Source organism: Lagopus leucura, unplaced genomic scaffold, assembly GCF_019238085.1.
Source record: "Lagopus leucura isolate 7727_CA_CO unplaced genomic scaffold, USGS_WTPT01 Super-Scaffold_100040, whole genome shotgun sequence".
NCBI lineage: Eukaryota > Metazoa > Chordata > Aves > Galliformes > Phasianidae > Lagopus > Lagopus leucura.
The window spans coordinates 862838-877168 of NW_024962289.1; the positions used below are offsets into that span (position 1 = coordinate 862838).

Sequence of the window (14331 nt, forward strand, 5' to 3'; positions counted from 1 at the left end):
AAGGCTGTTCTAGAAATCATCACCCGGTGAATAAACAGCCCTCAGTGCTTCATTTCCACAACTCCCCTCTGCTGTGAAACCCCCTGCTGTATGTGGGCTAATGGAACTTGCCAGAACACCAAAAATCTCCACTGAAAGAACTGCACACAGAACAAGAGGCTCCCCCTCCTCCTCTTGAAAGCTGCTGTGTACTCTGAGAACCCACCTATCAGCTCGGAACAAAGCAGAGAACATTCAGCTTGAAATGATGGGAATTAATTCCCCCCATTCATCATTCCCACAACAGTCAAATCATTTAAAGCCATTCTTCTGCTCCCACCCCTATTAACTGCAGTGCCTAAACACGGGGACACGGCAGGCAGAACAATGCAGCATTCCACTCCCAGCTGCAAACACTGAGAACCCAAACTTGGCCGATGAGAGCTTCCAAACACTTTATTTAGGACCAGTTCTGCCCATGTGCTTTTTTTTTTCCCTCCCCCCATCCCTCTTCAATGAATGTGATTATGGAGTTACTGGCATTCTGGAAGTGCCCATCACCACAGCACCCAGCTGCTTCAGGAGAACCAAGAGCCATCACTCAAGAACCCAGCAGTTGCTTAGTTCTGCTGTCAGGTACATCTACCAGCAAAGGATGAGGAAAAAGCAACAGACAAGGTTTAGATCAGAGATAGAATGAACACCCAGAGCCCCAGCTTCCCGTGAAGATGAAGCAGCTATCCCTACAGACACCCACGAAGCTGCAGCTTCCCAAGAAAAGCCTTGCAGCAATGGGTTTGATACTGCATTTAGTCACCTAACAGAGCGTGGATCAACAAAGAACAACCCTATCAGCCCCAAGCACAAACTCCAGTTACAAGCCAACACAACAGGGGTAACCATTAGCATTTGTTACAATAGTTACCATCCTTACTGATAAGGAAAGAGGCTCTGGTTTGTGACTGCTGAATGTTAAACAATAAAGAAATTCCTCTTTACATAACTATACATGATCCTCAGCAGGGGCTGGGGGCTGAAAGGCAAGGAGCAGCCCCCCCTGGCTGTTTCCACACGCTGTGTAGGCAGCCTCAGCTTACTGTTCCAGTGTCACCTCATTTCCCCATCATACCCAAATTTCTGGAACAAAATCCATGCCAAATAACAGTGCAGGGGGAGAATCAAGTTATGCCTGTGCCTTGTAAGTGAACGTGTACCGACCCCCAGCATAGCCACAAAGCACACTCCAACTCCTCCGAGCAGAATGCCATGTGTCTGTGCTCCAATTTTCAGCTATTTATAGTGTACTTAAGTGTCTGAACAGATTGCTTGTCTTTAATACACCAGGAGAGAGTGTGAGTGCACAGACATACACACAGAACACAGGGAAGAAGATGGCAAAGCCTCCCCCTCTGTTGGTTTCAGGTGCAGATGTTTATGTCCTACAACCTCTTGGAGCTTCTCCTTCAACACAGATTAAAACCTCTGTTCCTCAGAGGGGTCCTGGTTAACTTTTGAATCCAAAGATGCCCTTTATGTATCCCGTGAGGCCACTCTTGGCCTTCTGCTCCACCTTGTCCTCCAGAGGTGGGAAAGCAACATGATTAAGGGCCAGGTCAAAGAACAAGGGTTTGCATGGGATGGGCTGGAAGCCCGGAGGGAAGTGCACGAGGCTGACTTGCTTGCTGACCAGAGAAGGATCCAGACAGAAGGTCTCAAACCGTTCTGAGAGTGGCTGAAAGAGAGCAACACAAAAAGGCAAGTTAAACACAGCCCACAAGCCCACCAGGCACAGAGAAATCAGCAGCACTGACCAAAGCTGAAAATCCCACGTGTGACAGCTTGGGCCCTTGGGAATGCTTTGATCCCCTTCCAAAGCCTTGCTCTAGATAACCTCCTCAAACACAAGGAGAAAACTAACCAAACAACAATACAAAGTGGCACGTAGGAAGCTGCAAGCTGTTCCAAGCTGAGGAACTCCACCCTTCAGCCACCTTCGGCACTCACAGAAGGAAAACAAGACGACGAAAACCTCTCACCCACTGCAGTCCTGACAGAGCTCCAATTAACCTGACATTTCTTGATTTCAAGAGACACTCAGGTAACAGGTTTAAAGCAATATTCATTAAAGAGCACTTCTTTAATTTGACAGAACTCTTAGCTCCTACCTTGCCATCCTTGACCTGAGACGGAGACTCAGTCTCATGATTATCATTTGCATCTGCAAAATTAAAGAAAAGGTGCTAAGGATAACAGAGAAGATCTTCAGCTGTTCCCTAGGCTGAGCTGTGTCCTTGCTTTCTGGGATGTACAAAACAACATCTGTGGTAGAGGCAGCTTGCTTTCTAGACAAAGAGAACCACGCAGATTGAGTAACAGCCACCACAGCACTCCAGTGATGGAGAGCTTCTCCATGTCACGGCTGTAGGAGCTCCTGAAGGAAGCACCAATTTGAGTTAAGCAAGAGCTGATGAAAGACAACACCAATAAGAGGCAATAAAAGACAAGGCAGTTTGTCACTTATCTTTATCCAGCAGCAGGCCCTGCAAAACCAGCAGCTCAAGAAGTCACAGAGTTCATCCACCCCCCTCAAGCTCCCCTGACCTGGTCCACACTCACATTCCCAGATAGGCAAATATAAGGTAAGGTCAATGAGAGCTGGTGCTGCTGTCAAGGAAGTGCTACGTACTGAACCCAATTTGTTTGCAAGAGGAAAATTAAACACTAAGCAAAGTATTCTGAGCAGGTTACCAAAACAGATGCATGTCCTGAGGAAGCACATTTGCAACTCCAGGCAGGGAGCAAGATGCCAAGCGTCCAGTCAATGGTTGCCTAGCTGCACTACAAGCAGACTGAAAAGCTACAACTGGCAAGAAACCATTTTCAGGAGCCTCCATAAGTCAGAGTTTATGTGGAACGACACTTGAACTTCAGAAATGAAACAAAAGAAATTGAACAGCTGCAGGAGCATTATTCAAGACAAGTTATAACTCTGGTATAATTCTAGAACTCACCCAATATAGCTGCTGCTTGCAAGGAGTATTTTTCTGCATTGACTTGAGTGATCAGATCCTGCACGTCAGGCAGCTCCTAGGGCATGAAAAAAAATGAAGTGCAAGGCTGAGACATGCCAGAGTGAGGGCAAAAGTAAAATCTGACAAGGGACTGAAAAATTAAGTGCTAGAGCTAATAAGCCTTTCCAGAAGAGGACAAACTCCAGGACAGCCCTTAAGAAGCTACAAATACAGCATGACAGAAAGCATGGAAAAGTGCTAGGGAGCTCTTACAGCAAGGCCACCTCCTCCAAAGCACACGGCCTGTCAAAACAGCTCCACATCACTACAAAGAACAGCAGGTCACAAAGTCATACTCAGATTATTAATTTTGCCACTTGAAGATCAGCCCTGAATTTTAATGGCCTGGTGCCTAATTGACAATAAATACTGGGCCAAGGCTTTCTCATTAACTTCAGCTCCACTCTGCACGCAGCACTGGGCTCCTACCTTCAAGCTGTTTGTAAAAGCTCCAGCTCCTGACTGAACTTCACCAGCGTATTTCAGCACTCTTTCATATAAAACCAGAGCTTCACTCCACTTCTTGACCAGTACATAGGACTGTGCAATGAAGAAACACCTGCAACAGTAAAGAGTGCCCCTGATGTGACTGTGTTTGTTATCCATACCTTTTACAACTCAAATCCCTGATAACAGAGCCCATTAAGCACGTCTGGCCAGCTTCCCCTTAGCAACCACTCTTCATTTCACAAAAGGGCAGAGGAAACTGCATCAGAGTCCTGTAATGTGCATAAAGCCTTGGGATAACAGCCTCTGAACGTGTAATGCCTGCTGGAGGGCACCTGGCTGTTTCTCAGTCACCTGTAAGCTTTGTACACAAGCGTCTTCAATCCAATCTCTTTTTGGAAATTCTTGTCCTCTTCCAGGCCAGGAAGCTGTGTCAGTTCCACGAGGTTCTGTGCAAAACAGAGTAACAAATTCAGGCGTTGTTTTCCTCTGGAATCTGGAAAGCTGGCCCTTTTAATACTCAGCACTGCACTCCCATGAACATAGTTTCCAGTTTTCTAATTATCAGTATGCTAATCTTACAAAGGACACTGACTGAAACTTGTACATGTTTGCCCTCAGGACAGATTTCCTGACACAAACAGGAATTAGGACAAAGACTCCTAAGATTTCACATGAAGTAATTCTTTCCTAAGCCTCCTTTCCCATTCAGAACCTCCTGAGCCAGGGGCTCCCACAGTTAATTGAAAACATATGTGAGAAATGGAGAAACTGCTTATGAAGAACAAGCACAGGGCTTTTTGAGCTGCTGCCTTCTCCAGCCAGCAGAAACTATGGCAGCTGTACGAAACAGTCAGAAAAGCTACAGGAAAACTGCATGGGAGGATAAATGGGAGGGAGGACAAAGTGCAGGGAGGACAAAGTGGAGGCAGGCTGTTCTGCACCCACCTGTAGAATGATATCATAGAGGCGGATCAGGTCCTGAGGCCGTGGGGTGCGTTTGCCATCCTCTTCTGAGCGCTGCTGCTGCAGCAGTGCCTTCTGCAGGGACTTTGCCATGCTCTCATTGCGCTTGATGGCGGTGGACAGCTTGATGTAAGTCAGATAACTGCAAAGAGATCTCATTAGCACTGCTGGGACATGGCTCTGTTCTGAAAAGGCTCCTCCCCCCATCCGGGCTGATACTAGTAGGAGCAGAACCATCTCAAAAGTCAACCTTAAGTAAAATCCTTTCAAAGCCACATGAATCAGATCTTATCTGCACAGTCATCCTGTGAGACCTGAGAGGTCCGAGACAAAAAAACCTCACAGAACAAAACAAACAGAAATAAAACACTGACACGAGTTTGATTTCTTCACGCTGGCAGCAGTGTTTGCCCATTACCTGTGTAAGTACTGTATGTTGGACACCTTCCCAGAATCACCTTCCAGAGAGTGCTCCCGTTGCTTCTGTGGAAATCGGGGACAAAATGCTGTGTGACAATACTTACACAGGTTGCTGGTGAAAGAAAACACCAGGAACAACTCGAGGGTCAGGTGAATCACAGAGCTGAATCAACTGTGGGCTTCTGCACTGTCACTCACTCTTACCGACCCTGAATACAATCAGAGGTGATAAACTACCATGGAAATTTTTAGTAAAGAAAGTCAAAATAAAGATTCTTGCTGTTAAGCAAGCTAGACAATAATGAATCAGTCCCAGAGCAGAACTACATTTAGAAGCTATATTAGCAGAGTTAAATGTAGGACCGCTGATGTTTGGTGCTTACCTGGTCTGGTTTCAGGTCTTCCCGCACCGCCTGAATGGCGTCTCTGCACTCACTGAGCAAAGACTCAAACAAACGTTCCCTGGTCTCCTCATTTTCTGCCTGAGAGGAGAGCAGAATGAAGACATTTGTCACACATTTCTCTCTTTCGCATCCCACAGTACAAGCGTTAACAGAGGGGATGAAAGCAAGTTTCTCCCAAACTACGGCATCGACACCCAGGGCAGACAGAACCCAACCTGCAGTTCTGATGCACTTCAGGGGACCAAGTGCCAGGAATTGAACAGAAGCTGCAGGGCAGCTGGTCAGAGCTCCACAGCACTGCAGGCCCAGCACAGGCAGCTCTGCTCACCTCATCCTGCAGCTGCTGCCATCCCAGCAGCCCACAGCAGCTCTGAGAAGGGCAGAGGTTGGGCTGTGCTGGAGGAAAGGCCCAACAAACAGGAGAGCTGAGCCTTACCGACCTGGCAAAGCACCAATGCAGATTGCTCTTGTTATGCTGATTTAGCTTTTCTCTCCTGCTACAAACTCCTAGATGACTATCTTTTCTACACTCCCTCTTGAGTGATGCTCAGTGGCAATAATTAGTTTGTTTGAAGCATTTGGTTTTTTTTTAAGCAGGCCTGTATTTCAGTAGCTGTGAATGAGCTGTTAGGCGTTTTCTGCTGTCACGACAAATCTGATCAAAACATGCAGAAGTTTTTGGCCTCCTGCCCCCCAAAACAAGATTTGGAAACACCTTCGAAGAAAGCAATAATAAACTACCACTACCACACAAAAAAACCAAGGTGAAGCCTGATTTTTGCCAAATGGACTGGCACAGCCAATTAAACAACGTGCCCAAAACCACTCTGACTGATTTGGTAAAATGAAACTGCCCAGAAACAAATCCCAACCTCACCAATTGTAGGAATGATTAACCTAGGAAGAGCAAAATTTAACGCAGTGAACTTGAGATTGGCCAAAAAGAAAACAAAAAACCAACAGCCTGAAGACATTTTTGCTTGTATTACTTTCAGAAAAGCTGCACAGCCCCCTCTTTTCAGAGCTTAAGTTCCTGTGAAAAACTGCTGAGCTTTACCATTGAAAGCCTCTCCTCTGGTAAGGTTTGCAAACCTAGGAAGGAATGTTATTTTTTTGTTATTTGCCTCACAAAGCCTCACCTATCCTGACCTAAAAGGGAGGTGGGGGGGTTCTTGGGGTGGTGTGTGTGTGTGTGTGTGTGTGTGTGTGTGTGTGTGTGTGTTTGCTGCAGGAACTTTTGAGGTGGGATGGACTACTGAGAATAACCAGAGACAAGTCTGGCAGCATTCTCAGCCTCACCCAGCAGAATGCAGCCATCTCACTGCACGCACAAAAATGAAAACAGACAGAGATCATCAGTCAGGCACAAACAGGAGAGGGCTGGGCCATGCAGTGGAACAAAGGCTTTGGTTTCTAAGCAGAAATTCCTAAGGTGAAGCAGGTTGTGCATGGAAACACGTTCGTGCTCTGATTTGCAAGATAGCAGAGAGAAAAACTGAGAAACAAGTGCACCTGCCTAGGGAGAACCAATGTGGCTCTTGAAGTCACGCATTCAGGTCTACAAAAAGGGTGGCAGAAACAATTTTAAGCTTGGAGTTGTTTCTCCAGTTGCCAACAAGACACTGAAGGCTGAGAATCTCCACCTTTCCTCAAAGCACATCCACGTGTGTTTGTTTCTCAATGAGTTCTGAGGAATGCTGTTGATACACGAGTTTCTGCTACTCCTCTGAGCTGAAAGGTGCCAAAGATCCCAGCAGTGACAGCTCATGGAGGTGAAGCTGGACTGTCCATCACAGCTGACCCTCTGACTGCAGAACAGCCCAGCTCCAGCCCTCTGGTAATGTAAATACTGATCTCTGTGTTCAGCTCTCACCACTGCTAGTTGTGATGACACAATTCCTGTTTACAGAGGTTCCAAGGACCACAAAGTAAGACTGGAGATTTCAGGTTGCTGCTCTGCCACTGCCTTATGGAACAAAGAGGGCAGCTTCACTGACACCATCCATCTGCTGCTCTCACAGGATGGGAATTAAAGCAGGGAGCAGGAACTCTAAGCTGCACTTCCACCTGCTGGCCATACCAGTGTATACCTACTAAAACTGTAACAGCACCACCAGAGCCTGGCAAAACTAGTGAACACTAATGTTTCCTACCCAGCCCTACCCTACCTGTCCTATCAGACTGCCTCCTTACTACTATCTCCTGCCCCTGTCCTGCCGTATGCTTTTGTGAGATTTTATCATTTAAATTAGTATTTATCCTCATTTTTCTCCTGTTGATGTGCAGTTTTTTGGTGCTCCACAAAGCCCATCATCAGGGGCAACAGCTGCTGCTAAAGACCTCTGCAGTGCCTCCTCCAAGATGCTGTCTGCAGAACAGACCATCTGGACACCACAGAAAACTCTTGGCTGCAGTATTAAAAGCGTGCATAGTGTGTGCTTCTGGAAGAGTTACATTGGAGATGAATTTGCCTCCTGCCATTTACCAATCATCTTCCTGCTTTGGAAGATTTGCTTAAGGCAACAAGAGAGTGCTCTAAACTTCAGAGCAGCTACTTCATCTGGCAGAAGGGCTTTTTGTTGCTGGAAAGAGGTGATCTTTACAGAACATTTCCTTCTGCTTGTCTTCAGTTGGAGCAGCTGAGCATCATACTTCTCCACTTTTAATTTTAGCCTTTTGACCACAAGTTTGAGAAAAGGTTACAGCCCAGGCATGGTGAAGTAAAGAGGACAATTAGAACAGACACTGGAGATGGTTCCTGACTTACCTGGACAATGGCAGCCTCATTGTCTGCCAGGCCCAGCAAGAAGATCCTCACTTTGTCTATCTTCACAGGAACAGTTCTTCCTCTCCACTCCACTTCACTCATTGTGGCTGCCTGCTTTGCTCGAGTTTGGGTAATCAGTGCCTGTGGAGAATGGATCGAGATGATGAGTCCAAACATAACGAATCCAAACTTAAAGAATCCAGAATGGATTACATTGAAATCTGAAGGCTTCTCCCCCCACCTCCCCAGGAGTGTGGCTTCCCACACATGAGCTTACTCGTGCTCTCCTGATATGCACTGGCTCTTAGTGGTGTGCTGCAGCAATATTTATGCTCAAAGAAGTGATGTTTGCATGCTTGGGTTCCAATATTCAGGAAGTTACCTCCAGTTTTTCAGCAAGAAGGCCTTCAGTGCCACCAGACCTCAGCCTCATCTGCATCAGCTCATTCATAGCCGACTGGTCACCTGTAAGATTTAACACATCAGGATGTATTTCATCTGAATTCAGAAGTTATTTTAATGGATAACCAACACACCTTATACTGGAGAACTGGGGATTTGTGGGCAAGAAGGATACATGTTTATTTTTATTCTGACTTCATATGCAAACTACTGAGAATTAATATTTTGTCTTAAAGAAAAAAAAACAACCTGGAAAACTGTATTTGTATCTAGGCTTGCTCCTATGTTACTTAAAGCAGTATTTAGAAGCCAGTGTTCCCTTCCCATGAGCAAGCTCATTGGTGCCTGGAGGTGAAGCAGCCACTTCCCTTACCAATATTATAGGCACAGTAACGAATGTTGGGAGAGATCTCCTCCACACGCTGGTTGTACAGCACAGCTTGTTCTTCTGTGAAAGCATTGGCCAGCTTCTCATAGATGGTCCTAGCAGAAAAACACACATTAACACCACAGTGGGATGTCCATGATCTGGAGACTGCTACTCTTCAGTGGCACCTCCTGGTTGAATGCAGTTACCTGATCAGCTCACAGCTACTGCACATGCAGCCTTCAACCCCATGCTTACCCCCATGCTGTTTACTAAAAGTGAGGGACTCACTTGCACTTGTTGAAAGCCTCCATTGCTGCTTTCCACTCCTGGTGCTCAAAACGAAGCATCCCTGTGAGGTAAGCCATGTATGCCTGCAGACAACACAAGGGTTAAGTGAGCTGATCTTCCCACGACAGCCTGGTTTTAGCATAAAGGCTGCTGTGACATCTAGAGTAAGTGATCATCCCTTACCCTTGTTGTCTGATGTTCCCACAGAAAACAAACTGATTTAAATTACATGTAAATGCCTAAGGAAGGGTTTTTTGTTGTTTTGTTAAACTGACATTTCTAAGGAGATGGAAGAAAACATGTTTCCTGCTTGTTATATAACCAACACGGCCCACAAATGTCACAAGACATCTTTTTCAACAGCAAACCACAAAACAACCATTTAGCTGAGTACCACTGCAACCCTTACTCAGAGTCCAGGCTCACAACACAGCTGCTTTCTGTGTTCCAGCAACTAAAGCCACAAAGTTTATATTCCTGGTGTCTACCCTGGGACATCAAAGAAGTAGAAAACAGGTAAGTATATTTATGGGGCTGTGATGTATCAGCCAGGCTGGATGTGGCTCTGGGCAGCCTGGTCTGCAGGTTGGTGACCCTGCACATAGCAGGAGGTTGGAATAGGATGAGCACTGTGGTCCTTTTCAACCCAGGCCATTCTATGACATGATTCTATGAACTTATTCCCTACCAATTCTTTTTACTGTTGCTTTTTAAAGTAAAGACAACCACTTGACACACATAAACAACTTTAAAGTCCTCAGCCTGGCTGGTGTCACTGTTACTTCTGCAATCCTAGCAGCTGCAAGAACCAGTGAATCCAAGCATGGAGACATCACCCGATTCCAGAAACAGCCCATCCTGATCACCTACTGCCAGGTGAGGACAATCTCTTCACCTAAAATCCACAAGTTCCCTCTTTGGCTTGAGCTGTAAAACAAGACCAAAGCATCAGTGAATACCTGAGCTTCCAGCTTTGTTTTGGCATCCACTCTGTTACTCTCACACAGCCTCTCCAGCTCCTCAGCATGCTTCACAGCCTTGCGCAGGCGGGACAGCAGGTGGAAGCGTTTGCGAGGCTCCGTGTTGGCCTCCTGTTTGAGCTGCATGGCGTAACTCCACGCTCTCTCTGCATCCATCAGAATCAACAGCAAATACCTGCAGAGAGAGGAAGATTTAATGAGAAAATGATGATGTTTAAGCAAGCACTGCCACATCGCTGACAGCTCTTTGCCAAGTGACCCGTAATTTGGCCAACAGAACTTTAGCTTGGCTAATAAAAAGCATACATTTTTGTTTCTGCACTTTATGAGGACATAAACTTGTATTATCCTCATCTCTTCTTCTGTATTTCTCATTACAGAAGTGTAATTAGTTAAACGAGGAATGCCCCAGCCCTGGAGGTGCTCAAGGCCAGGTTGGATGGGGCCCTGGGCACCTGGGCTGCTATGAAATGGGGAGGTTGGTGGCCCTGCATTGGTGGGGGGTTGGAGCTTCGTGGTCCCTTCATCCTGCGACTCTGTGAAGAAGAGATCTTGATACAATTCTGTAGCAGCACAAACACTGCTAAGAAGAAGCAATCTGTGATCTCAGGTTGCTTTTCAACCAGGCTCAAAATGGGTAAACACATCTGTGAGCCCCACAGCTAAGGCTGCAACGTGTCTGACTTAACAACACCAAGAAAAGACAACACAGCACATGTTGCAAGTGTTTCTAAAAGCTGGGAAATGAGCCCAAGCCCCTGGCTGTGCCCACATACCAAACAAGCACTCTGCCAGGTGTTGGAAGCCTACATAAAAACAGCAAGCTTTTGTTCAAAGGGAATGGGCTCTATCTCCTGTCACGTTCTTGCTGGCTGCAGCACTTGAATTATCAGCATTCATACACCTTCCCTAGCTGCATGTTTTCGTAAGCATTTCCTCTTTAATACCCAGGTAATCTTTACTGACTATGAAAAGAAGCCATTTCAGTGACTGGGAGGTATAAAAAAAAGAAAAAAAAGGACTGACTATTGCTGCTCCTTCCCCATTTATTCACAAGATGAAAGCAGCACACGAGCAGTTCCCCTCCCCTGCACAGCAGCCAGAACATTCATCTTCTATTAATATCAACAGCACAAATGTCTTCATAGAAATACATCTACATATGCTGCACAGAACCATTTTCCACGATGCCCACATGAAAACAAATGCTCAGGAAGAAAGCAACCACTCCCTAACACAGGATTCCAGCCAGCAGCCATACCTGTTGTCTGAGAGAATCTCTTCTGTTACTTTCTTCCCAGTGAACTTGTGCCTGTTCCCCATCTTGAAGTTGAGAGTTTTTCGGAGCCGCCTCAGCCGCCGGGAGCAATAACCCCTAAGGGAAAGAAGAGGTCAGTCTGGCCACAGTTGTGCAGATGTCTGCTGATGTTTCCAATCAGAAAAGGAAAGTCGCCACCAAAGGCTGAGCCAGGCATTGTTTGAACAACTCAGAACTTCATAAGGTGAGAGGTGTTTAAGAAATGACCTGTAAAGCAGTGGTTAATAAACAGGATAAGAATGGCAGGACATGCAACAAGTCTTGGTCTTGAAAAATCAGAATAATGCTCTTCCTGTTGTCTAACTTCTTTATGCTCGCTCATTGTGTGTTAGAGCACAGTGAGGTGTTAGCAAGCTCTTAAAAAGGAACTCCAAAACAAGAAGCAGTATTTATACTGCTCAGTGGAACAGTCATAAGAATTAGGCTTCATTAGGAAAAAGACACAAAGCAACTTGACAGGAGATATTTACCTGGCACACTGATTTTGCTGACTGCTACAGCAGGTTTATATTTTCAGTGTTACTGTGCCAATAGAGCAAACCAAGTCACAGCAGCTGTGAGACAGACAGCAACTCCCAGACATCCACGCTGCTCACTCACCTGTACCTCTGGAAGTCCCCATGCCGTAAGCCGTGCTGCTGCTGGGACTCCTTCACAATCTGAAGGACTGGGACTTGCGTTAAGGCAGGCTGACAGTACAGTGTGCTATCAGTTCTACATTCTATCCCCAAAGAATACAGGAAACTCTGTAAGTTCCATTAAGCAAATACGCCCTCAACGGAAGCTGGTGGAGAGCACCCAAAAGCTCTTCAAAGACACAAACCCACAGTTGTAAGAAGTGACTGAAAGAACCATCTCCACTGCTTACCTGGAGCTTTTTGTCTATTGTGACAGGAAGGACTAACACATACTGCAAGCATCTCTGTGTACAGAGGACCACAAGATCCTGCTGCTGCCATACTTTGTTCCTAGCTAAAAAGATTAAGCATCTGGGCCAGTGTGACTGCCTGCCCTACCTACACCTCAGCAGCTCCCATCTTATCTGTGACAGTTCACACAACTGGAGCAGGGCAGCCTTCCTGCCCTTAAACATCCCATCTCTCAGGAAAAGGAGACATGTATTATAGAGGGCTGAGCAGAATCACTGCTGCCTATCAAAAAGTCTCCACAGCTTAAGCACTGAAAGCCTGCATTAGTAAAAGAGTTAGACTGCAACGAATAGGAGGGCACACATTCCTCACTCCTGCTGCCTGCTTAAGATTTACCACTAGATATTAGGAAGAAATACTTTACTATCGTGGTGGTGAGACACTGGAACAGGCTGCCCAGCAAGGTTGTGAATGCCCCCTTCCTGGAAGCACTCAATACCAGGCTGGATGGGGCTGTGAGCAACCTGGTCTAGTGGGAATTGTCCCTGCCTACAGCAGGGGGTTGGAACTACATGATCTTAAAGGTTCCTTCCAACCCAAACCACTCCAGGATTCTAAAAAGATTTTTTTCAAGTTGTTTCCTTAGCCTGTGCCATTACTTCCTGAAGCCATATCCTCTATTTAATTCACATTTGCTGTCTTAGGTTTTCTCCCTGACAGTACCAGAGAAGCTACGGATGTCCCATCCTTGCAGGTGCTCACAGCCAGGCTGGACAGGGCCCTCAGCATCTTGATCTGCTTCAGTGGTTGGCTGCCCGGCCCACAGCAGAACAGCTGAAAATGGATGATCTTTGAGGTCCCTTCCAACCCAAACCACCCTATGATCCCACCACAGCAGTGGCTGGCTCTGCCTCCTGCTCTGCAGTCACACACCTCCTAACATCTGCCATATGCTGACCTGAAACCCGCAGCCTCGTTTCACGTGGATCACCCAGAAGGTAAAACTCAGCCCAACCACAGCTGTGCAGCTGGACAGGTTTCACACACACACACACACACAGCAGCTTTCCATGCCACATCACACTTCAGAAACTCATATCCAGCAGAGCTGCCGGGACACCCGTTACGTTTATCCACTGCTGCCCCCTTCAAGCATTAACATTGCGACCACAGCACGCAGCCTGGCGCTCAGCTCTGCTCCGAAAGCTGACGTGTACCTGGGAAGGAGTTGCGAACAGAACAAAGCCACCATTCAAAGGGCCAAAATCAAATCCAGACTGAAGAACTCAGCCCAGGCCACGCAGCCCCGCTCTCCTCACCCCTCCCGGCCCCTTCTCCCCGTGAGGAAAGGCCCTGATGCTCCCCGCTCGGCGCTGAGGGAAGCGGCCAGGCCCGACCCCGCCACGTCCACACCGCCCCGCAGGGCCGAGCCTCCCGCATCCCGCCGCATCCCCCGCCTCCCCCCGCCGTTCCGAAGGATACTCTCCAACCCCAGGCTGTCACTGAGGCCGTCGCTCCGCGTCGCCGCCGGCCGCTCGTTCTCCTTGTTCTCCTCCGCCCCGCCGCGGCCGCCCTGCCGCTCCGCCGCCATCTTGCACGCGGGCCGCGCTCGCCGCTGTGCATTGTGGGCCGGGGCAGTAGAGCCGCGCGCAGACGCCGCGGCCAGAGCGGCCGCCGCCGCGGGGGCTGATGGGATCGCGGAGGACCGCGGCAGCCCCGGGCGCGGCGGTCAGTCCCTGCGCTCATCCAGTCCATGTGGAGCGCCTTATGCCCTGCGCCCTCCTGTGCCAGCCCCCGTCCGCCCGCTGCTGCTCGCTTTAACGCGGGCCCCCAGCAAAACGGCTGCTGTGCCCTGCCGGGCAGGCTGACGCTGACCTCTCCTTAGTGTGGTTTTGGGGTTTGAGTGTTGAGATTCTAAAGAAGAACTGCTCAGCCGAGCTGGGTCTGAGGGTGTAGGCTCAGAAGCAGGTTGGGCACAGGAGGCAGAGCTGCAATAAGGCCTGGAAGGGCACCTTGCTAAGCAGAGTGCCCAGGGCAGGGCATGGGCTGT

At 47.7% G+C, this 14331-nt stretch overlaps 1 protein-coding gene across 1 annotated transcript; it reads right to left on the bottom strand.

Annotated features, from left to right (window-relative positions):
- Nucleotides 1-417: 417 nt before the first annotated feature.
- On the bottom strand, nucleotides 418-13872 carry SRP68 (signal recognition particle 68). The gene is made up of 16 exons (XM_042883958.1): nucleotides 13764-13872; nucleotides 12013-12079; nucleotides 11356-11469; nucleotides 10074-10269; nucleotides 9115-9197; nucleotides 8830-8939; nucleotides 8437-8519; nucleotides 8055-8195; nucleotides 5267-5365; nucleotides 4882-4946; nucleotides 4446-4605; nucleotides 3852-3946; nucleotides 3480-3609; nucleotides 2991-3066; nucleotides 2145-2197; nucleotides 418-1711 (listed from the first exon to the last, which is right to left on the bottom strand). Exons 1-16 carry the CDS (start codon nucleotides 13870-13872, stop codon nucleotides 1484-1486), a joined length of 1809 nt encoding a protein of 602 aa, XP_042739892.1. The 3' UTR covers nucleotides 418-1483.
- Nucleotides 13873-14331: the final 459 nt, after the last annotated feature.